General features: G+C 37.4%; 2 protein-coding genes across 2 annotated transcripts; one reads left to right on the forward strand and one right to left on the reverse strand.

Moving 5' to 3' along the window:
* Window positions 1-208: 208 nt before the first annotated feature.
* LOC121301750 (homeobox protein XHOX-3-like) lies at window positions 209-20,366 on the reverse strand. Its single transcript, XM_041231347.1, has 6 exons — window positions 20,342-20,366; window positions 19,586-19,704; window positions 17,145-17,237; window positions 16,816-16,822; window positions 1,467-1,711; window positions 209-691 (listed from the first exon to the last, which is right to left on the reverse strand). Exons 1-6 carry the CDS (start codon window positions 20,364-20,366, stop codon window positions 209-211), a joined length of 972 nt encoding a protein of 323 aa, XP_041087281.1.
* A 2,374-nt stretch (window positions 20,367-22,740) lies between these two features.
* LOC121301822 (homeobox protein Hox-B13a-like) lies at window positions 22,741-24,890 on the forward strand. Its single transcript, XM_041231432.1, has 2 exons — window positions 22,741-23,431; window positions 24,267-24,890. Exons 1-2 carry the CDS (start codon window positions 22,759-22,761, stop codon window positions 24,512-24,514), a joined length of 921 nt encoding a protein of 306 aa, XP_041087366.1. The 5' UTR covers window positions 22,741-22,758; the 3' UTR covers window positions 24,515-24,890.
* Window positions 24,891-26,609: the final 1,719 nt, after the last annotated feature.

Raw genomic sequence — 26,609 nt, forward strand, 5'->3', positions numbered from 1 at the left:
AAGGCCCTGATGGCACCCAATGGTTTTGCAAGCGGAAGCCTCATTAGTTGTTGAAGAATCCCACGTGGTGTGCTTACAACATCAGCCCTCTTTTTAAATATATGTTACATTAGTGCCCGTGCAATTCTTCTGAGTGCATAGGGCACTGCTTGCGGGCGTTTTAAAATATATATGTCAACAGTTCCCTTATAGAGGAGAGCGTCTTTCTTCATCTTGACAAGGGCACCTCCTCTCTCCGGTCCAAGGAGAGGGCTGTGGGTTTCACAATGGAGGGGGTGAGGTGCAGCAGGCTGTCTCCCTGGGACTCCTGGCCTCTAGTAAGCTCCAACCCCCTCTGGTTGAAGGAGCTCCTGCTGCACAGGAGGCAGGGGCAGGAGCTGGGGTGGTGGTGCAGGGAGGGGGGAACCACGGGGTAGAGTGAGGGGTGGTGCAATCCTGCCAGGAGGTCTGGCCTCGGGTACGGGGAGTGGGAGAGCCTCAGTGGCCTGGTGAAGGGGCCGGAGGTCACAGGGGTGCTCAGACCCAGGTGTGAGTAGAGGTGCAGGGGAACGTGAGGCAGGAAGGAGGAGTACGGGAGGCTGGCGGCTGCCTGGGTCATCATGTAGGCATACATGCTGGGGTCCAGTGGGTGAGGCCAGCTCAGGGTGTGTCTCTGTCTCTTGTCTTTCATCCTTCTGTTCTGGAACCACACCTGAGGAAACAGGAATGAAAACTCTGTCAGAATGTCCAATTTAAAGAACTTTTTTTTTTTTTTTTTGGCGCAGTGCAATTATTACACTTCATCTAAATATACTGCCAGGTAATCCTGTACATTCCTTTACTTTCTGCTATAAAAAAAAAAATCAATTAGGCCATGGTCATGGCAACATGACCCTGACACACAAACAATCAATATTGTTTAAACTGGCTCTATTGTACAATTCCTGTCGCGATTACATTGTGAAAGAATTGGCATAACTGGTACCACAATTGGTACATGTTGTAGATATAAGCTGGAACACCTCTCTATTTAAATAGTTCAGATAAAGTGTTCATTTATGTATAAATCATGTAATTTATGCCTAATTCAAACCCTGATGTTTCCAAACATGAACAAGCCCATATCCAATAAGCACATGCTCACTCATAACACCCAACCATCCATTATCAATAACAGCTTAATCCTTTACAGGGTCGCGGTGTGCCGGAGCCTAACCCGAGAGACAGGGTGCAAGGCAGGACCACAAACACACACACACACACAACATGCATATCCAAAATGCATAATCTTTGTTAGATTAAAACTAATATGCGTTATGAAAATGCATTCTAAAATCAATTATTGCGCAAGCATATAGGGTCCTGTTCTGTTCTCACTTGCTTTACGCGCTGGAAGAATGGCTTCTTCCAGCGCGTAAACCAAGTCAGAATAGGCCCCCTAGTGCGGTCTGTATTTGTACATGTGGACCGGGGGTGTCGGTGTTTACCTTAATCGTGGTCTCCGGCAGACCGAGCGCAGAGGCGAGCTCGCACCTCCTGGGTCTCGAGACGTAGCTCTCCTTGCAGTACTCCTGCTCGAGGCGGGCGAGCTGCTCCCGCGTGAAGGCGGTCCTGTGCCTACGGGCCGGATCCAAGCTCGCGTGGTGAGCGCCGCGCGGGGAGGGATCATCCTCCGCCTGGTCCGCGTCAGTGTGACCGTTCTTTACGATGGGCGAATCTCTGTGGTCGCTCACTGAAAGTTAACAGAAACGCATATTATTAGAACCATTACCGACCTTAGAGAACCACCTCAGAACATCTGTGTCTGACTCCTGGAGTAATGTATAAACACACACACACACACACACACCTACAGCTGGTGTCTGACTCCTGGAGTAATGTATAAACACACACACACACACCTACAGCTGGTGTCTGACTCCTGGAGTAATGTATAAACACACACACACACACCTACAGCTGGCGTCTGACTCCTGGAGAAATGAGTAATGTATAAACACACACACACCTACAGCTGGCGTCTGACTCCTGGAGTAATGTATAAACACACACACACACACCTACAGCTGGCGTCTGACTCCTGGAGTAATGTATAAACACACACACACACACCTACAGCTGGCGTCTGACTCCTGGAGTAATGTATAAACACACACACACCTACAGCTGGCGTCTGACTCCTGGAGTAATGTATAAACACACACACACACACCTACAGCTGGCGTCTGACTCCTGGAGTAATGTATAAACACACACACACACACCTACAGCTGGCGTCTGCCTGTACCCTAATAAACCGATATCTCAAATGGCAATATATTAAACTATCCTCTCTACTACAACGCATTGTAATCTAATACTGTTTCTGATACAATCTCTTACCGAAAACGACAAAATAAAACATGCTATACAAAATGCCCCTCTCTAAGTCCAATTGAAGTGACATGTACACTAACATCATAAGCCGATGTGTTCTTACACATTACTGCAGTCTTGTAAACGCCTCCTTTCATAGAACTGGGGTTCGTGCAAACGTCCTCTGTGCGTAATGCTAGAGCCGGTAAGTTATATCCACAGGCGCTGCTGGAAACCCCTAAAAAAACCTGCTTTTAAAATGTTGGTTACTAAATAGCCGCTTTGGTCGACGCTTGTCTAGAAATCCAGCGATTTAATGCCATGTAAGGGTTTGGTTTAGGTCCGCAGTTCCAAGCGGCGTTGCCTCTGTCGGGTTTTGTTTACAGTGAGGAGGGAATCTAGTCCGCCCTTTCTCTTATATGTGACAGGTAGACCAAGGTCTATCCGCCACGGCGCCAGCTCGACTCGGGGAAATAAGGAGGTGTTAACTGCCTTTGGGTCTCAGGACGGGGCTTTGTACTTTTTTGTTATGGCGAATTAGAGATACACCTCTTCGCTTTACTGTAAAATCAGCTCCCCCGGAGAGATAAACCAACCCACATTGTGCTGGAGCTGTTTGATCTGTGTGTTTTGGAAGTCAATCATTAGAATTGTAATGTGCCTTAAACGTTCGGTTGCAATGGCTGTTGAGTGCAGAGTAAATATCAAGGAGAAGTTTATATATGATAATGTGTGTGTGTCTATATATAGACACACACACACACACACACTATCTGTTTATCTATCTATCTATCTAGCTATCTATCTATCTATCTATCTATCTACATATATAATACTTCCAGCATTAGTAAGATAGCCTATGTATTTTTTTTTTCATTTAACACAGCATCCACTTATTAAATGTATTTATGAAACGAAGGAAACGTTTGGCTCATGTATAACCCCACCCCCCCGGATAACACAGGGCTTATTTGTGATCCAGCGTCGTCCGCCACTGAACATTTACTCATTTTAACAAGTCGCATTATATAATGAAGCACTTCGGGGTTTGGATGCAGCTTCCACTAAACAGAACAGGATTGGAACAAAGACCAACAACACCCTGTAACACAACAAATTAAACTGCAGCGCCTCTGTGTCCCGTGGGCGTGCAAAGTCTACACGTCTCCCAGCCATCATGCAGATTCAGTTTTACAACCTCACGAGGAGTGCGATTGTCTTATGCTGTTGTCGCCGAAAGACGCACCGAAATATTACCGAAAGGGCTTCCTGATACATACATTTGAATGTAAACGAATTACTCGTGCGTCAACCTAGTCAATAACACGGCGCGATTTACAACCGGCGTCTTTATAATTTGATATTAATGAGATCTTTTTTTTTTTTAATCAAGCCGTTCTGATTGCTTAACCCCCCCATGCTAAAAAACAAACCCTCAGTTGTCTGAAAGGAAGTGCCAATAGGAGAATGAATGGGCTGCGAATTACTGAGAGTTTTAAACACCAAAGCGAGGATCCACCCCCAAGTGTAACAAATCAGGAAAGAGCGGGGGGGGGGGGGGGGGGGGGGGGGGGGGAGACTTTGTTTAGCATCAGAGTGATTTTTCTAATTTGTAGGAAACACGCGTTAATTAAGTGCTTTCCCTAAAAATAGGAATTACGGGACATATGGGGAGCAATAATTTTAATTTTACTGACGGAAGCCCCACTCCGCACAAAATTACAGCCTTCAAGGAACACCCCGCAAACGTGTTTTTCCACATTTACGATATCATAAAGGTGCCCAGATTTTTCGGTAAGTAAACTCCTAACGGTCCAAATCTTAACCTTGTTTTTCTGGTTGTTGATGGGACCATGATTTACAGGATATATTTGCAAGCGGTCGCGAGAAGCTTTCGACCAGGGCACTACGCACGTCGTTTATTTACATTCATGGCTTTTCCGATTAATCAATGTAATGATTTGCTTTTTTGAGCTTCGCCAAATTTGGGATATTAATGTTTACATTTTAGTTACTAAATTGTTTGGGCACCATAAGACAATATAATATAAATTACTCCTAGAAAAACAAAAAAATTGTTTTTCGGGCAAGACCTAACGAGGTGGGTGGGTACGAATTGTTTTTGTTTTTAGGTTATGGGAGTTCAACCAGACCTCCATTTTCTTAGTGCTCATCCAAAAAAAAATGGGTACCTTACTCGACGGGGCGCTAAAGTAAACGCAGCTAACGCATAAGACAGGAATACCGACTCTCTCGGGTCATACAAGCGCGCATTTCTTGGCTTTCATGGTAAACAAATTTTCGAAAAAAAAGGGGGGGGGGGGGGGGGGGGGGGGGGGGGGGGGGGGGGGGGGGGGGGGGGGGGGGGGGACCTTTGTTTTGCTGGAAACTTTTAACTTTCTATTGTGATTATAATTTTGACATGCGGTTATAAAAATTTAGGTAAAAAAAAAAAACCCTTTCCGACTATACCATGTAGTGACCTTCAACTATTTTTTTACCTGATTACAGGTTTAAAATAAAGATGAGGCGTCGGCAAGGTCGTGCCGCATTTGAAATGTCGTTGTTCAGTTATTTGTTAAAATAGCGCGTAGTTTAGTATAAAAAAAAATGAAAATGTCTTTCTTTCTTTCTATCTTTTTATATGTCAACCTAGCTAAATCCTTACAGCAACAACATGTACATTTATGCTATAGTTATTATATTAAGTTAAAATGCAGAATTCATTTGGGACTTGTATGCAGAAAAAGCGTAAAAGCAGTTATATTAAATCACTAAATTATAAATCAGTAATAATAATAATAATAATAATAATATGCACCATAAAAAGATATGTATTACTGATATGGTACTATCCTATTGACATACATGTATTATTTTTCTTCTTGTTATTGAGTGCTATCGTGCCAGCAGTAATTGTAACATCTTCACATTTGAACACATTTTGGTCTCCCGAACATGCATTAATAACCGTTATTTAGATTTGATTATGCTCATTAAACCTCCTCCGCTCGGCAACCACGCCCTCCCGCAGTCCACGACTCTCACTGGGATTTGTAGTTTTTTTTTTTTTTTTTTTTTTTTTTTTTTGGTTTTTTTAGTTGTAATTTTATCCACGGGTAACCAGCTCCCCTTTACCGGCCCCTTGTCCGGTTTTAATTGTATATAACAAGGTACTTAAAAAAAAAAAAAAAAAAAAAAAAACTTTATTAGCTCTACGAAGAGTTCATTACCGTTTCGTAGTTCAAGTCTGTCCTAATATATTACCGATATATATCAGGGGACGTCTGTAAAACGCAGGCAATGTGTAGGCCATTGACGCGCAGGTGTCATTCCCGTCGAGCCAAAGCAAAGTGACAGATACGACAAGAGCGAGCAACAAAACATTTAAAACTAGCAAGAGATCAGGGCAGGTGAGCGAAGACAAAGATGCTTTTTTCAGCATAGGCTAAATGAACTTCTGGTTGGTTGTGGCACGCGATAGAGGGGGTAAGAGATGAATTGAGCTAGAGGTGCACGGTAGGATTGGAAGACCCCAGGGTGTGGTTTTGTAGAGAGATAGAAAAGTGAGGATGTAATAATGAAAATGAATAATGGACTAATCATTTTTTATTATGTTGAGCTGGATCAACATATTATATTATCATTTAACCTTTGTGGGGGCCGTTCCCCGAAGGATTGCTCCGCTCCTAGAACTTAATTACGTTTACCGTGACTTTGTACATAAATTTGCCCCTCTTGGAGAACAAAATGTGTTAAGGAGTGGTTACATTAGGTTATTGTGAAATGTTAGATTATGGGGAAATTATGGGCAGTCCCGATATTCCTGGGAGTGTAGTGTGTACTATTCCTGGATTAGTCGGATAAAGAAATATATTTTATTTTTGGAGGCAAGAAAAGGAAATAAAGAAGAAAATTTGATCGAAGTGGTTGATGATCTAAATTTAGGGAAAATGTGTCTTTTTGTTGCGTACGATGGGTTAGGTAATAATGATTGATGTAATATAATCAATTTTCAACGGCTTAGTGATTAGATGGATTGTCACTATTAAAAGTGATATGGAAGGTAGATCACTTTCGTTCAATCATTTATAAAGTATTTATTGTTCGGGATTCGATGAGTATTTAGGATGATTTTATTAGTGGCGCTGCAATTTATAAAAGGTTAACCTGTCGACAACAGAAAGAGATATTACGACTATTTGTGATGGGGGAGAGTTTGTATGGTGGGTGATGAGTGGTGAGGTGATGTTTGTATTTAGGGTTCGGATAGCGAAGGGTGTTAGAGAGAATGTTGAGTGTGAGTAGGGGATGAAGAGGATGTTGAGTAAGAGATGAGATGGTAGGGAGAATTGTTTATGTGAGAGAGAGTTGGAGGTTAGAGAGTGAGGGAGGAAGAAGGGTGTAGTGTAGAGAGAGGAGGAGATGGGGAAGTGTATATGATGGGTAATTGGATAACTAAGTTGTGAGGAGAGATTTTTGAGGTGAGGAGGGGTATAAGGGAGTTTGATATGTAAGTGAAAGAAGAATTAATAAGTGGAAGGGTGGGTTGAGGGGATGGAAGGGGAGTGTGTGTATATAAGTGTGAGGAAGAGGTTTGAATATAGTAGGATAATTTGGAGTTTGAGAGATTGTGGAAAAAAAAAAAAAAAAAAAAAAAAAGTAATTTATTTATGTATATGTAGTATGGTTTATGATGAAGATTAGAAGAAAAAAAAGAGGGGTAAATGTTAGTAGATTTAGTGTGAGTTTTGAGAGATGTTTGAGGGTAGGGATGTGATTAAGAAAGGGGGGGGGGAAAAAAAAAGATTATTGAGTATTTATGTAGTAGTTATGATTTTATTTTGATTTGATTTTTTTCATGTTAAAAACGCGCAAAAAAATTTATTCTTCTATCGGTACATGACTCTCGTCTTGCGAGCGCTTCTCCCCTTCGCGACGACTCCTGCGAGGCGCTTGTTTTTTTTTGTTATATTATTATAATAACTATATTATTTGTCATGAAGAAATTTTTTTTTTCTTTTTTTTTAAATAAGACTCCTTAAGAGTCACCCTTTTTTTTTTTGGTTTTTTAAATAAGTAGCCCATGTCGAGGAAACTGGACAGGGGAAAACAATATAAACAGTACTTAAAAAAAAAAAATAATATTTTATTCGAGAACTTCTCAGTGGCTTTCGTAGTTCAAGTCTGTCCTAATATATTACCGATATATATCAGGGGACGTCTGTAAAACGCAGGCAATGTGTAGGCCATTGACGCGCAGGTGTCATTCCCGTCGAGCCAAAGCAAAGTGACAGATACGACAAGAGCGAGCAACAAAACATTTAAAACTAGCAAGAGATCAGGGCAGGTGAGCGAAGACAAAGATGCTTTTTTCAGCATAGGCTAAATGAACTTCTGAGGTAAAATAATGTTTATTATTATTATTATTATTATTATTATATTATTATACCAGTTTCAATATAATAATTAATTCAATATAAGGCATATTAGTAAAAATAAGAAAGAATACCTAGTTGTAATATAATAATAATTTATTGTAACAGGCAGCAGCTTCCTAAATGTGATCTTTTTTATGCAAATGTACATGAAGTATGTTATTTAAAGAGCTGATTAGTTACAAAGTAATTCACCAGTTAAAAATAACGAATCGATTCATTTGAACTTGTATTGAACCAAAAAATACGTCCTTTATGTTTTTAAATGGAAACCGTTCTGTCCTTTTTTTTCTATAAACAACAGAAAGTTGAAGAAATTAGCAAAATAAATAGGGGGAAGGGGGGGGGGATCTAAGTGAAAGCAGTTATAATTAAAAAGTAAATCTAATTTAGGATAAGCCGCTTCATGAAAGCGCTGCTGAATTAATCAGCCGAGTTTAAATATTTCCAGTTGGAGCTGTTGTTTTCTCTATAATGCTGATTGAATTAAATACCTTTTCTGCGTTGAAAGGAAAGCAGCCTATAGCTTGATTAATATCATTCCCCTGTGGGGTGTTTACTGCTCTAATTACTGTTGAACGTTTGATAATTCGCATAAAAAAACTGTTATAATTGGAACATAAATATATATTTAATAATATATATATTAAATATACTATATTATATAGTATATATATATATATATATATATATGTTTGCCTTTTTAAACCTCGCTATTATTTACATGTAAGGTCCATTTCTCTATCATATGCATTTCATTTCAAGGGCAAACGCCCATTTTTTTAAGTTCAGAAAACAACATTTTAAAACTAACGCTTTCTAGTGTGTAGGTTGTTTCTTCGTTCAAAAGACAATATGTGGCATTACGCTTCAACCGGTGCGAGGTTTTCCACAAGTAAAAGTCAGAGAATATGACAGCCCGTTTAACAAAAACGGTATACAAAATACAAATGAATTATTTTGCGTGAGAAGGCGGGCATGCTTCCTTCCAAAAACACAAGGGTTCAGATTTTTTTTTTTAAATTAATTCCATTAATTTTGATCTGTTTTGATTTGGAATAACTGTTTTTAAATTTAATGATTAAAACGTACAAAATGTAAATTATTGATAAATATATTATAATAATAATAATAATAATAATAATAATAATAATAATAATAATAATAATAATAATAAATAATAAATAATAATTAAAGACATTTTTTAACGTGATTGTTTTCAATATATTTTAATATTTAAAAGCAAAACGATTAAATTTGAAGCAAAAAAAAACGGTGTTTGTAAATCCCAGAAATACATTTTGTTATTATCAATTAATCTTTATTTTATATAGCGCCTTTCATAGTGGAACACCATCACAAAGCGCAATTATCTATCCAACAAACACATACATATACAAAGCGTGAAGCTTTGAACTTTCTATACATTAATCTGAATTACAATTAGTACCCCCCTCGAGGAATCAATCTAGCTTTGTTTTATTATTTCAACTGGACTAGAAGTCTGCATAATAATTTGGCATGTAGTTTATTTTAATAGCATACAGTGTAACAGGCTACATCGATAATTAATACATAGGGACCCATTCAAAATGTTTAAAATTGGAGGGCATGGACTAAAGGTTTCTACATGTAAAGCAAGTAAGTTCCCATTTCAATATTTATTAGGTCCCCAAATAAACTCACATAATTTTTCACTGCAAAATCTACGTTTTTAAGAATGTATATATATTCACAGCTTCCAAAAATACACGATATCCACAATATGTAAGTCATATGTAAGGATACACAGTTTCATGCTAATAGATAAAACCTTGTTTACCTGTGAATCTGTCCCACAGGCTAAACAATAGAACAGGGCACGAGTTTGCTGAGGGATCTTATTTGTTGCGTTATAACTTAAAGGCAAATGTGAAGCGTAAGCTGTATTTGCAGAAATCAGACGTCCTTTTTATAATGTCTCAATTTACGGTATCTGTGTTTGTAGTTTGTGTTTTGTTTGTAAGATCACCTGTCTCACATGGGTTTCTAAGCTTATTAAATGTTTCTAGTCGGTGGAAATGATTGCAGAATCGAGCTGAAAACCGGGGCACATGTCTCTTTAAAAATGCACAGTTTGTGCGGCATCGTGTCGAAGAACAAACTGGATTCTGGAATTGCGTCCAAGCTGAGTTTCATTAATTTTATGACACCTGGCAAGGGGCCAAAGCCCGCATTTTCAGGAGTCTCCCAGATGTGAGCTGTATAGTCCAAACTTGAAAAAAAAATCATTTCTGCGACTGGACAGCTGGATATTCCAATGTAGAGCCAAGTCCGAGCCGATGCAGAACTGTATTCAATATGCAACGCCCTCCCTCCCTCTTTTTACATTACTGAAGCTTTGCAGATGTGCAGGTTATTATACATGATGTGGAGTCTTCTTTCTGTCCCCCTAATAGAAAAAAAAAACCTGTAACAAATTTAAAATCAGTTTATTAGAAAGGGTCAAATAACATTTTAGCCAGTAAGATATTTTTCAGCGGTGTTTAATTATATATCCCAGCTTCCTCTTACACTTAATAGATGCACGTACTTCAATTAGCTTGCTGTGAGGGTAGAACACTTTTACTTTGAATCCATGACACCTTTGTGCCAACTGTGTAAACATTTATTTTGCTTGACTGTAGAATATCATTTTTAGTAAGTAATACAGTAAAATCACACTAGAGGGATATCGATGCATCTGAAGTTAACCCACATCTGCATTCATTGTTTATCCTACTTGAATCAATGGTGCCAGGATTGTTTTTGTTTGACTTCTCATATGGAGAAAGTATTCCAAAGTTTGTGCAAAGCAGTTGAAGAATGCCAGCTCCCACTGTGCACAGACTACAATATGTGAAAACACAAAACAAAAGGCAAAACTGGAAGGACACCCGAGAAAGCTGGGAAATACATCTAAAAACAATGATCAAGAAAGCAGAACAGCACATTGCTGTGACAAGACTGTTCACCAAAAACCACATGCAGGCGAACCCTCACGTTTGCGATGGAACAACAGCGCGTCAGATATTGCATGTGCTTCTGACCTTCGTGTGCATTTTGAATGTGCTGTGGCTAGTTACAGATTCGGTCAGACCAACGTCTTGTTCAATAAAACCGCATTTCTTACTGTTACGATAATAACATTGCATTCAGTGCTAGAATGTGAATGGAATGATTGAAGTATATTAAAACAATTAATATCCATGCAGGTATATCCTTGCAACTTGAACATATAACATTTTAACCAAACCAAAACTAATGAAACTTGTAATAAGACTTGTACTCAATATGAAACAAATAAACATAAACGCTATCTACACCATATCCAAACCTGAGATATCTTATTTATTCAGTTGAGTTTTTAATTAAAGCGAATATTTATGGTTTAGAATGTGAAATCATATTTTATTAAGAATTCTAGTTTTAAATGTTACGATGGCAAAATAAATAAATAAATAAATTAAAAATCTTGGTACTGTAGCGCTGACTAAGCATAATGGACAGCAACATCACAACCACATATGCAGCGAGCCTTCCTGCTGGACATTGCGCACATTACACTGAAAACAATTCTGTTGAAATCCCTAAAAAAAAAAAAAGAACCGTGATAGCGATCAATAGCAAATCAGAGACGCCTCCCACCGAAAAGAAAAACTCCACCCATCTCGTGATTTGCAGGACTCGATACATTCTGCAGGGACTGTTACTTTACGCACGCATCCCTTTTCTTCAAGACGTTTCAATACTCTAGCGTCCTACAGGCTGTATGAAAACACTATTTCACATCTTCGTGTATTTATTTTTCATCACAACACATTATATGGCGCTGGTAATAATACAGTTTCATGTTGTAATGATTTTTAGGTGCTAGGTGTTTGTTTTTCCTCTGGAGAGCAGTAGCGTCCCTCTGGTCATTACCTCATAAACTGGCACAGAATGAAACACAGAGCGCATTAACGGCACGATAGAATTGCAGGCCTGGCTTTGTTTTCTGCGCTGCTTTGCGCTATCGCCTTTAAGCGCTGCATTTATGGAATATATAAACCACTGCTTTTTGTGATAATATTTTCAAAAGCTTTTAATCGAGTTCGACATTATAATAGAGCAATGAAAGCGTAATGATATAGTTCAGTCAAGGATGGCTGGATTGTGTTTTATTAAAGCGGATTCATACACTGTAGAAAACTTGATAGTCCAATTCACAAAGCCTCCACATACAGAACTACTGGCAGACACCAGAAAAACACAACTACTGTATATCGCACCAACGATATCTTTACTATTAATATTCTCATTCTTATTATCCTGGAGAGTGCGTGGGAATTTTCTATTATGGTGGGTATATATATATCTCCCAAAGATCGGCAATTCAACTGAAAACAAACTAGCCGTTAAAAGAAAGAAAGAAAGACGGTAGAAAGGTTGGACAGCGATTAAATCTGAATTTGCACAGCCCTTCAATGAATATAAACGACTTTATAATTGAAGACTAACAATAAATGCACAAACAAACAAACAGGCATTTTAAACATGATTCTGAGCTTTATTCAGAACCGATGGTTATTAATTATTGTTATCAATAAATACAGATTTATATAGATAACGGTCTTCATGTTTTTTTGTTCTTTCCATTCACCCTTATTGAACAAATATTACAAGTGTCTGTTGCGCATTGCACTGTACCTACAGTCTGTATAGCGAGTATCCAGGGCTTTGCACTCGTATATTATAACTTTGCAGGATCAAAATGATGTATTTGGGGTTTGGCATCTTTCACAGCACGAACGGTTTAGTATTCGTCAAGGCTGTTCAACCACATTACACATGAATGCGTGCGTATAACAGACTATTTGGCGACAGATGTGCCATCTTCGCGTCCGAAACCTATCAGTAATGACTAAGTGGAATTCTGCATGGAGTATTCACGCGTAAGAGCCGCGGTGTCTGTTGCATAGCGGGTCCATTTTTATAGCGATAAAAATCGTGTCCAGAATTAGTTCTGAGTCAGTAGATTCAATCGCAATAAAATAACAAACAATAATAACAGAAATAATAATAAATGTATACAGGAAATAAAATGTGGATTGTTAAAAACGGCCTGCAGCGTGTTATTCAGTGTTAGAGTTTGCATTTTAGAAAAGCCAATATGAGTGATAAATCTGTTGGAAACGGTTTACACGCAAAAAAGTGCAAAAATGCTTGGAAAAAAAATCAAGTATTTGTTTCCTTGCTCACCTAAATGTTGATTTAAAGAGATATTAATTCAAACGGGTGCTCAGAGAACCAACGAAAAATGTAATATTCTGTGTAATATTTTAGTTGAATTAAAACTGCGATAAAGAGAAATTGTTATTTAAAGAATGGATTTTTGCACAATGTGTGATTGATTATAAAATATATTTTGAAATGCACGATGCTGTTATCCACCGTTGCTGGCTTAATGGCCTATATAGGGATATAGGTTATGTATCTAAAATTAGATTGTGATTAGTAGAAACATAATTGAAATAATTGACCAGTTATGTGTGAATAGGGCACACAGTGAGGCAGGTGTGTTAATGTCTATAGGCGCACATTAGACGAGCAGTGTTAACCCCAATGAGTCAATGACCTTAAGAAACATTGCCGGTTCACTTCAAATGGTGGATCTTAACATATCTCTGGTCAGTTGCATAAAACTACCTTCAGTTAAATTTCTTGCTTTACTTTGCAGAAAACACTTCAACACATTTAAGTCAATACCCTTGTTAAGAACCTGTAATTAATACTTGAGGTGTTTTGTGCAACCAGACAATGGTTCTATTTCAAAACACAAGCCATTGTAAGCTGGTGCCCTTGGATAGTATTATGGGATAGCAGGTAGTTGGCACACTCAAAAGGAGCACAATTACTTTACAACACACGTGTTTAATGTTCTTAATAGACCTTTGTATCTTTATTAGACTTGGCCACAGTCAAACCTGCCTATGTACAAGTGAAAACTGTTTATCGACAAGTGATTCAGAGAGCAGCTGTTTCTTTTTTTATTTTATAGTTTATTTGAATATATATATACGTCTCGAAGCAACCGTGGGTGAAGCAGCTTGCTTTGCCAGTTCCACCGTCTACCTGTGGATAATGTACGGTTCATAACAGCTGAATTATAGATAACGGGTTGGATAGGCTACTCAAAATCAACGTCACAGAATGTCTGATCTGCTTATTGTAAATCACACTGGTCACACATACGAAAGATTTAAGGAAAGGCTTTCTTATACATACATCTGCCAGACAAAACCAGAATAAATTATCGTTTGTTTTAATTTGAGCTAAGGAGCAATAAAATGTGACATACAATGAATGGCATCCCTTTTCTAGAGCCCTTTCACCCACTCTGCATTGGCTAAATATAGAACTTTATTAAATCAGCCTAATAATTACTTTAGTGAGCATATTACAATCCAAAAGATTAATACTACTTTACTAAATCCGATATTAAATGTTCTTTTTTTTCATCTGGAATACTTTTGATAGAAATAAATATTATCAATTTTTGTTGGGTTCGAAAATAAGGTTCATCGTCAACTTTATTTTTTGGATGAATGGGAAATGTTCTAGTTCAGTCTTCAGAGTTTGGTTAGCTATCAAAATCGTATTACATTATATTATTTCTTTTAGGAAGTCTATGGGACTTGAAAGTGTCTGTACCAATAAGCGATTAGTTAACTTATCCATTTTCGAAGATCTCCTCCTTTGAATAGAACCCCATTGTGAACGGGGACAAAATATTTCTTCATTAAAGGGGCGCCTCAAAGATAAGAAGATGGACGCTTACTACATGAAGTCAATTCAAGATTGACACCAATGATGACGCCGCTGTGCTTTCATATACAATCAATACACCGAGACCCGAGGTAGCTAGGAACGCTTCCAAATAAATCAATTTTTCAAATGGAAGCCTCCTAAAGCCATCAAATATTTATTTGGCCTAAATACAATCAATCAATTTATCTTCACACAAACCTATTGCGCTGGTTGCACCACCGTCAAAGGCATATATATATATATATATATATATATATATATATATATATATTGTCCGCCCTCCCTATCTATATAATCTATATATGCGCTGGCATATTTTAGGTAATCCTGCATTAAAATCCATTCCAAGAATTGGCCCCATTAGACGAATACAATATTTGTGAGAGGTTACATGAATATTTTTATATTTCCATACTAAGAGGTATGTTGTATGTTGGTACTGTATAGGTGATCAAAGCTCTCAGCCGTTGTCTCAAATTCCGTATCAGTTGCACATTTGAGTTTTGCTATTTGAAGCAGTATGATATAGTGTTCATTATGCAACAGCTTTTAAACACATTTGCTTAACATTGGAGAATATCTTTTAAACGCATGCAAAAAACATGTTCTATAAACATGCTGTGCGTATTTCAGATTGCAGTGCAGTTTTCGAAAAGTCTCAAAGGCAGACTCAAAAAATAGGCTATAGTAGGATTTTGTGTATATTATTTGTACTGTACATACTTCTTAGCCAAATGTATGCATCATTACTAATTACCCAATCACTAAACAAGTAACACACATGTGACTTGTTTATATAAATGCATGGGTATGGCTGAGTTACTGTGCGTCTATTTAATTACATTCATTAGCATTCCTTCTAGGCTACATGCTTAGCGACATTTTAATATGATTCATATGGTTCAGTTTACAGGCGCTCTATAAAGGGCCGAGAAGACAGGCGCTGATAGAAAAGAGGACGCGAGTAAAAGTGTGAACATTGAAATTACATTCTCCAGAATGCAAGTAGGATGCTATGCTTTGATTATTCCAAGGCTGATTCGGAAAACGATTCTAAATTGCAGATTTGTCCGGAGGGTCAGAAGCTATGAGGTCGGGTGCAGTTGACTGGGTATAAGATAAAACGTTATTAAACTATTCGGTGGCTTTATCCAGCAAAATAGATATTAGCTGGCACTACTCCACTAGCAAACTAAACGAGAGTCCTGCAGTAAAACAATACCACCAAACTAAACGAGTGTCCTGCAGTAACACTGGAAACAAACAACACCACCAAGCAAACGAGTTGCAAGTTGGAATAAAAAAATCTCTATGTGTCCTCATCCTTATTTTCACACTTATCAAATGTGACAAACAGATTCTTAGTACCCTGCCTTACAACAATGTTCTAATGCATTCTTCCAATCTACACAATGCAATCATGTGTAACTACAGGCGTCATAAAACATGCATATGTATTATTTTCGCTATACAATACACTATGTTGAATGTGCAGTTTGTAATTTCAATAATTCTATTTGAACAGTCTCGTAAAAATGTACAAGTGGCTAGTTCTCAGAGCTGGCATCGCATATGCAAATCGGTGAAGATGTTTTAACTTGAAGCAATGTGCTGGCACAGTCATGTTAAACGTCATGTGAGGCCACAGGAGACTTACAAGGAAGACCCCTGCACCTGGAAACACTCTGAGAATGGATGTGCATCAATGACCCCACACTGGTGCATGCTTGGGGACAGGTCCAGTCTATTGAAGGTAAGGATGTTGAAGGCACTAGGGTGCTAATATTTCCACATTTCATTATCAAGGGGCAATTACTTTATAGGGTAAACCTTGCCACAATGGCTCAAGGTCATGAGGCAGGTGCATGATATCCCTTTTTCAGGGCACCTCTTAGCTGACAAAACAAAGGGATGGACATTGGCTTGCTTTTATTGGGTAGGGCTTCATAATGAAGTGTCGAGATATGTAGCCACATGCCCAGACTGCCAGTGAGTAGCGCAGGGTCGAATGCGCCCTGCCCCTTTGGTCCCACTGCCAGTTATTTCCACTCTCTTTGAATGCATTGCAATGGACATAGTGGGCCCTTTGCTACCTTCTGGTTCTGGGTTTAAGCATATATTAGTAGTGGTAGATTATGCAGCGTGATACCCGGGGGCAGTTCCATTGAGGTTGTGACGATAAGTAAGTGTGTTGGCTTGCCTATCTATATATTACCTGCCTCCTTTAAAAAAAAGGTGAGTGAGAAGAGAATTACATAACATTAGGATTCCAAGGGCAGGGGATAAAGCCAGTGCTGTTGCATGATGTGCAGATTATGTCAAGAGTAAGGATCCCCAAAGAGATATTGACTGATGATGGAGATACATTTCTGTTTAACACCTCACAGCAAGTATAAAAAAATACAAAAAATGCCTCCCATTAGGACATCTGTTTATCATCCACAGACATATGGTTTGGTGGAACGCTTTAATCAGACCTTAAAGCAGATGCTGAGACAATTTGTGAGCCAAGAGGAAAAGCATTGGGCATCCCTTCTCCCCTACCTCCTTTTTGCATTGACAGAGGTGCCGCAGAGCTCGACTGGGTTCTCCCCATTCAAGCTCTTGTACGGCCGACAGCCTCGTGGCATCCTCAATCTTTTCAGAGAGAGGTGGAAAAAGCACAAAGGCTTCAGCTGAGAGATCACCTGGTTTTGGTCTGCCATTCGGCCAAGGACTACCTCAAATTGGCTCAGCACTCAGAACTTTCAGATGGAGCAAAGTAATACTGCTTCTTCACTCATTGGAATCAAAACTGCGTGCTAAATGGCAGGTGCCATATGAGGTGATTCATGCTGTAGGAAAGGTCAATTGTGAGATTCGACAGCCCAATCACCATAATGTGCTAGAAATTTATCATGTAAATTTATTAAAGCCCTGGCAGGAATGGGAGCCCTTATTTATGCCCCAGGTAAAGTAGAAGATGAATTAAGCCCAGGTCTAGAGACCTCTGTTGGTACGATTTTGTCCCAAACAGTAGATGGAGTAGAACTCCCTAACACTGGTCGAAAAGGAGTGTTTGGCCATTAAATGGGATACTCACTCTTTACAATACTACCTGTGGGACACTCATTTGATCTCATCACTGACCACACCCCACTCAAGTGGTTAAGCACATTGAAGGACAGCAATTCTTGTTATTTTTTTGTTATTTATCATTATTTTTTACTGTTGTCATCAGACTTTGGATTATAAATAAAACACAATTTCACTAGTACTGTGTTGTTTGTCCTTGTCTTCAACACTGCACCACCCCTACCCCTGTGCACTGCAAACCACCTTGCCACACCAGCAAACAAGAGGGCTTCTCCCATCTACTGCCATGCACCTGTTCTGTCATTGCACAAAAACAAACAGGATTGTATTTGATAAATGTGGTCAATCATTCATAAAATAATTTCTAATTCATTGCAAATAACTTGAAAGATGTATTATTATTATTATTATTATTATTATTATTATTATTATTATTATTATTTATTAGTATATAATAATATATCATAATAAATCGGCTGTAATAGTATTATTATTACACAAATCGGCTGCTACTGAAGTAATGTATAATATTTAAAAGTAATGTACTGAGATACGACAGTGCAAATAATCAATATTCAGTCGCTTGCCCTGTGACTAATAAACGTGATGAATGCATTTCAATTTCCTTTTTTTTTATTTTTTTATTTTTTTTTTACAAGTGTGGTTTCCTGTGTGAACACTAGCTCTAGAACGGCTCCGAGTTTGTCTGGTTAATTCTAATTAATTCTAATTCTAACAAATTAGAAACTCAAAACAGTCAATTAGGATGATTGTTATTATAATCTACTACCTGCAGTGTCATTGTTATATGATTTAATGCTTAAAACAAACGGTCCATGCATACTTGCGACGAATGGCTTGTTTAAATGTATAGCTGCATAGTCGTAGCCATGGTAAGCATGCCTTTCTTGTTTTGTATCGGGCTATGTTCTAAAGGGCGAGTAATAATATTAAAGGTATATTTGCGCTGCCATTAGTTTTAGCCCTGGTTTGTGGATGGGGTAGAGGAAGAATCTTTTCAATTGCGTTTGTCTTCTCGATCTTTCCACAGTGTGATGCTTGCTTTTTCTTTGTGTTGTAATGTGACTGCGGTTTTTTTATTTATTAAAGTATTATTTATTTATAAAAAGTATCTATCTATCTCTCTATTTCTCCATCTCTATATCTCCCCAACTCCCTGTCTCTCTGTCTGTCTGTCTGTCTGTGTCTCTGTCTCTCTGTCTGCCTGTCTGTTTGTCTATCATGACAGAAATACTTTACAGTTGATTTTCGTCTTATAAATAGTTTATTTTTATTTTTAACTGTCTTTTTAACATGTGTAGCTTACTCTATATATTTGTAAATATTCTTTAATTTCAGCATTTCCATTACATCACTAAGCGAAACTTGCAAAATAACTAAGTACTGCTCTATATATTTTTCTTTGCCGACAAAAGGGTTGGATAGTCTCCAGGAACATTTGAAAGAGTACTTTTGGGATTGCTAAATTGAAAGCCCTGTACTTTGATATATAATCAGTGTTTCCAGCTTAAAATGCCAGAGCTCCCACTTTTAATTACACATATTGTCGTGTTTCAAAACATAATTGCCAGGTAATAGATGGGATAATGTTACATTTGTATTTCATTAAATTTCTTCCTGCATAATACAACATAAATCCTTTCACGTGGAATAACTTCAAAAGCTGAACGCGCGTAAGGAACATCACGGGCAGAACGTGTCAATAATATCCCTTCTCGAATTAACAAAGCTGCTTTCCTGTCTTATTCTTTCGATCTCAATCGTAAATATGACAGCACACGCTAATTAACAGTTGCATCTGTAAAGTGAGTACGACTTTATATTGTTCGGCTGGGCTGTTTGCATATTCTTGTATTCGTTTAACATATAAGCATATGAAAGAAACTTACCTTGATCTTATTCTTGGCAAGAAAAACGTGCACCCGTAGATCTTGGCACATGTTTGGGACCGTGTTTTCTTTCTCGTACAGTGACACAGAGTTGTGAAGCTCTTTGTTCGGTGAAGTCGCTGCACAAAGCAACAAGTGGGCAGGAAGTTTGACACTAAGGGCATTAAGGCATTTCCTTGGTACTGTACTGGCTGTTAGCAGCGATGTAGGAGTGCAATTATCCAGCATCGCTTTCCCCTTGAGCACTATTCAGAATCAGGCGAAACAAAGCTGGCGTGAAAGAGATATATACTCGTGCTCATTAGAATATATATATATATATATATATATATATATATATATATATATATATATATTATATATATATATATTATGATATATGTACATAAACTAATATATAAATTTTATCATAATATCTATTATATAGGATAATGAATACATGTATTTTAAGTCACAGTGCAATACTGCGATTGGTGTCACGTGTTCTTGGCTGGCTGAGGGAAGGGAGGCAGAGGAGCAATGAACTCGACGGGGTTTGTTCAGGGGGGGGCTTGGTCTGTCGTGATCTCTGGAATGGCACCTCTCATGGCGGCTAGACTTAACTTTCAACTTGGCCTTGACCCTGAAGTCCATGTCTGACCCGTATGTAAAGAAGCTCGATGGCGGGGGGGGGGGGGGGGGGGGGGGGGCTATGTCTCAGCCACAGACACCACAAACAGACAGATCTTAATAAACAAATGCACAGTAAATGCTCACGGCGGAGGCGCTTGGTATTCGTCATTTCACACCAGTAAAGATTTCTACTCTGTTAGGTGGCAGGACCATTCCACAGTAAAGAAACGAGAGTGAGGACATACTCATGACTACAGATCCCTGCGAACAAGCGTGACGAGAAAGCACAGTGACCTCGACAATGACCACATTTCCGAAATAACTAGAGCACAGTTCTAAGATTACACAGGGAAAGGAAAATACTTGAGAAAGACTTTAAGCTTAATTAAATTGTTATCTTAGGTTGTCTTAGACAAGGCGCTGAGGGCTGGCTATCTGACAAGCAGTGCAACGCAGTGAAATATACGCATTTATAAAATCACTGTATATTAGGGTTCACCACAGTATTTAATCTTTCTCCTACCTATTGTTGTAACTTCACTTAACAGTTTTGTGCAGTAGCCTAATAAATAGGATAACATCTTTCTAAAACACACATTCGGCGTGGCTATAGTTAGTAAATAATAATAATAATAATAATAATAATAATAATAATAATAATAATAATAATAATAATAATAATAATAATAATAATAATAATGCATTCAGTTAAACTATCATCACAGCCGAAGTGTTTATATAGCGTCAGCGTCATTTTAATCCGTTGCTCAAAATGCGTTTTTAGCAGAATAATCCTGAACTTGGTTTATATTTTTAATAAAATACGGAGCTGTTTATATGTGAGGTTAAATTCAATTGTATTGTTTTGTATATTGTATTAAGTATATGTCAATAGTCATATGCGTTAAATACTGAGGGGTGTTTATAAAACAGCATGTATCGATATATTGTATTCTTCATGCACACTAATTCGAATAAAAACAACCCCTAAATACTGGACTTCATTCTAGATGCGTTATAGAAATAGCAAGGTTGTTATAGTCCTATTTTTAAAAACGTACATACATTTCTAAAAAAATAATATAAACAGCACTTCAAAGTAATCTTTACATTTTGCACATTGGTAAACAGAAGTGTATCCAAATGCCGAAAGAAACATGTCCCTAAAACACCAACACTGAAATAAGGAGACTGCTTTGTGAACTGGAGCGCGGAACAAATAGCAAAAACTTTGTAAATGTAACCGGTACTTTTCTCACAAAAAAAAAACAAAAAACAAAAACGTGATATTGTTTATGTGTGTGTAAAAATGTAGCAAACAAATAGATGTACAGTAAATGTGCAAGCACTGCATTGTACGATGTGTTAGCGCGTTAAGCACTGTGCAGTCGAAGTGTAGACTTTACCAATCCAGCTATCTGTTTCGTCGTACATACGCGGCGTGGCTCTTCCCCTTCTATACCACACCACAGCCCCTGCTGCTAGAAGCCATACTTGCTTCGTCATTGGTTTATACCCGTGTCATATAAACAAACACGTTTTAAACGCTCTTGTCCTTTAAACTACAAAATGATTTCGTATAGATGAATCTCGGCAATATCTGGTCACTGGAGAGGCTAATTGCAATAATATAATAATAATATGATTATTACTACATATATATTATTATTATTACTATATTATTATATTATTTATTACACAATCGTCACCGTTTAGCAGTTTGAAGTCAATAAACTAACTAATACTAATATAAATACGCTATATATATATATATATATATATATATATATATATATATATATATATATATATATATATATATATATAATGTTCTTGTAATCCTGATTAAGGTGTTCCAGTTCATTTTTTGGAAAGTAAATAAATAAATAAAAGTACATCTTGTTGAGAAATGATGGAAGTAGGCAAGGTTAAGTTCCAAAAAAAAAAAAAGAAAAAAAAGAAAAAAGAAAAGAGGGTTATATCACAAACAGATGTTTACGCTTGGCGAGCGAGAGTCCTGTGCTATCTGATCTGGACCTTCTTTGCAATGCATGCTCCCTATAATTCAAATGGATTAGTTTCTGCAAAGTTGCAATTAAGAATACAGTTTATACATTGTCACTGCATATTTGAAACCATTTAAACATCTATACATTGTAGAATGATAACTCTCCACGTTCTAAAATGTAAACTCTCCACGTTTTAAAAATGCATTCAACTTTTTTTTTTTTTTCCAATTCATGCAAACAGGAGTTTTTGATTATATGCAAATTGAGAGCAGTTCGGTTTCACATTAAAAAAAAAAATCAAATACTTTTATATTCTTTTTATGTAAGCCTCATGGAGCTTCTCCGGAGCAATACAATTTCATTTTCTGCTATTTCTACGAGAGGGGCTAACTTCAGTTTTGCATATCACGTGGGTCTTTCCCAGCCAATTAAACTGCTGAGTACTTGACTGAGACCCGTTGCGTCAATGCAGCAAGCTGGATGAAAATCAGTATCCTATTGTGGACCCCTGTCTTTTAAAACAGACTCCTTAGCCCGAATGGTAAAAGTGATATGACCACTGCCCTGCTCCTTAATCCTCGCTGGGTGGACACTGTCATGTTTGTATACGAAAAAAACTTGGATGAGATAAACAAGAGCATGGAAGGACTGGTGGGTGCAGGCAACTTGTCAGCCAACCAGTGCAGGAATCTAATGGCTCATTCTGCCTTGGGAGGCCACCCTTCCACGCTGGTGCACGGCTCAAGCTATCCCGCAGTAGATGTGTCCGGGTCGGGATCACTGGAAGTCGGCAAACAGTGCGCCCCTTGCCCGGCAGTCCCACAAGGTTCCTCCACGGCCCCTCTACCGTGTGGGTATTTCGGCGGTGGTTATTATTCGTGCCGAATGGGGAGAGGGTCTCTCAAGTCTTGTACCCAACCCACTGCCTTGTCTAGCTATTCTTCAGAGAAGTATATGGACACCCCGGTTCCGTGTGAAGAGTATCAGAGTAGGGCCAAGGAATTTGCCTTTTATCATGGCTATCCCAGCCCCTATCAACCCATGGCGAGTTATCTAGATGTTTCTGTTGTGCAGACAATCAATGGTGCAGGGGAGCCGAGACACGACACTCTACTGCCAATGGACAGCTATCAACCATGGACACTGACCAATGGATGGAACAACCAGATGTACTGCTCAAAGGATCAAGGGCAGACTGGCCACATCTGGAAATCTGCACTAGCTGGTACATATAAAAACACAAACTTATGCCGTGTTAAGATTAAAATATTATTATTATATTATATTATTATTATTATTATTATTATTATTATTATTTTTGACGTGATCGACCATGTATCATTAACGTTTTACATACTAGATAATGGCTTGTTATAAACCTCTCGACACAATAATTGGAGAGATGTCCTTAATAGCATGTGTACAAAAAAAGGCTAAATTTACTAGAACATGTTTTTTTTTCAAATTTAAAAATGATCTTGCAAGGATACATATCTTTTTTTAATACAACGTTCCAATGTATATAAAGTTCAGTCTTATACTTGCGTATATATTTTCTAAATTAACTGAATATGCAAGATTACCTAAAAAATTAATCTTATTTTTAATTAAATACTATGATATATATATATATTTTATATATATATATATTAGATAATAATAGATATACTATATATATCTTATATAAAAGTCGATGTATATAATAAAGTTATCAAAGTTGTATATATTGATACAAACTCTGTGTGTGTGTGTGTGTGTGTGTGTGTGTGTGTGTGTGTGTGTGTGTGTGTGTGTGTGTGTGTGTGTGGTATAAAACCGAGTTCAAGTCGAGTAAACGTGCCTGCCTATAAAATTTGTGCATCGGCGTTTATGCAACAAGACGCGTTTTTAAGTTAATGTAGAATGTGGGTTGTTGAAGCCTGTGTTTGGTTTGTTCCGCTAAGGACACCTACTAAAACGTGTATTGAATATAACTGTTCTGTATGTGAATTCACTTTACTCTCAAACAAAACCAAACAAAAGTAAAGGGTCGCGTAATTACGTTCTCATTTAATTCCCAGACGCGGTGGCCCATCCGCAGGACCCGAGCTCGTTTCGCCGCGGCCGGAAGAAGAGGATTCCTTACGCCAAAGTCCAGCTGAAGGAACTGGAAAAAGAATACGCGGCCAACAAATTCATCACCAAAGACAAGAGGCGAAAGATATCCGCAGCCACCAACCTGTCCGAAAGACAGATAACCATCTGGTTTCAAAACAGAAGAGTTAAAGAAAAGAAATTCGTGGCAAAAGTCAAAACCAACACTCCCTAATCTTAAACAAATAAAAACAAAATAATACAAATCAAATTAAAATCTGAATGTTTGAGACTTTGGAATAAACAGTTCTGGAAAAAAAAAGAAGGTCCTCGTTCAAAGATTACCATGGAGGAATAAATCTATCCCTTCCAGTGGACTAACCTAGATTATAAAGGAATGTAAATATATTAGTGGTGTAATTATACCTGCGTTAATTTGCCATCCATACCCTAGTATATCTGTGTGATGCCTTTAGACGTGCCAGTGTTATTAATGGTGTAGTGTTGTTAGACTATAACGCATTGTGAAATTAAGCTATACATACTGCTTAAATGTTGGAAAAGAGTATGAAAACATAACTGCTAAATGTTAATAAAAGCAAATCTGCATACGCCTGCGTTGGTTTTGTAATACAAAATGTATTTTTTAAACATAAAAAGGCTTCATCTTAGTTTTGTATCCATTCAAAAAGTTATATTATATTTATATATATATATATATATATATATATATATATATATATATATATATATATATACTATATATATATCTATATATAGATATATTACTACGGTGCAACGATGCCACGATTGACCGGTCGTCACATTAAATTAAAATTATGTATTTAAATACCTATAATTTCAACCATTCTGCCATGACATTTTTATATTAAACTCACAGAGTTATCAGTAAATATAATTTTGCATCAGTAAATATAATTATCTCACAGTTGAAATGCCAAATGATCTTTTTGACCGGGAAGAAAAGTAATCAGTTTCACAAAACTAAAAATGAATGTATTGTTTCTAAATTAATATCTTATTTGTATGAGGTTTATAATGTAAAGTGATATTCAGACAATTAAATATTTATTATTATTATTATTATTATTATTATTATTATTATTATTATTATTATTATTATTATTATTATTTGCAATTCGTTCTGTATACTATTTCCATTGCGATGTGAGACCTGTCGCTGGTAATTCTGTATTTGGTAATTTAGGTTTGCACACATTTATGTTTGTGGTTTTGACACTGAGATTTAAGTTTACAATGCAAAATCCGATTGGTAAACTCATGCAACCACACAGAAATGTAGTAATTATTAAAATAAAATAAAATGGAAGCTATCGATAGAATATATAGAACATGCCGGTGACTAGACTTCTCCTTACCCGTGTTTTCTAATCCTGCTCCCTGCTCACAGCAGGGGGTGTGGAATGCTAGATGTGAGAAATCAGCAGACAGGCTCACTAAATCAACCTTTCACCTTGACCTTGAGGATCACGTGGACCGAGATAAGCAATGACCTTGGTCCTGTTAATTCATGCGTAATTAAAAGAGGAGCCGTCCGTGCTCAGGCTGGCCGCTCATTGAAGGATTCTGAAGATCAACTGCGCCACCTGCTGTCTTCTCTCTGGGATATGGAGGGGTTTGCGGTGTGTGTGTGTGTGTGTGTGTGTGTGTGTGTGTGTGTGTGTGTGTGTGTGTGTGTGTGTGTGTGGATTCACACATTATACACATACATATATATATATATATATATATATATATATATATATATATATATATATATATACTATTAAGCGAGAGAGAAACAGCGACAGAAACATATCTATTACAAGTTCCTTTTCTTTATTTTCTTCTCATCTATCTATCTATCTATCTATCTATCTATCTATCTATCTATCTATCTATAGGGCTGTTCCTAGAATTTATGTAGCTGTCGAGGTTTTACTGCTTTGATTACCAGCGACAGTAAACAGAGCAGCGGGATTAGTTTATCTGGGGCTAAGAGCGGGTTGGATTATTCCATTATACCCCGGTGTTAAAGGTTCAACACCTCACATGCCTCGAAAGGTTGCAATAAAGTAACTTTGTAGAGAAATTATGAAGTTTGCTAGCTGAGAGAAGGAAGACTTTGCGATTCTGTAATATGCATATTTAGGGTTAAATTCTCAGTTATTTGTTCCAATATTTTTCCAGAAAGGAGAAACGCACCCAAATAAAGGTCCCAAACCTTTTTTTGTTTTAAAGAAAAAAATGAGCTAATGACGATTTATAGTAAATAGCTTTGAGAATCTTACACTATTAATGAATCAGCC

Source organism: Polyodon spathula, chromosome 28 (genome assembly GCF_017654505.1).
Source record: "Polyodon spathula isolate WHYD16114869_AA chromosome 28, ASM1765450v1, whole genome shotgun sequence".
Lineage (NCBI taxonomy): Eukaryota > Metazoa > Chordata > Actinopteri > Acipenseriformes > Polyodontidae > Polyodon > Polyodon spathula.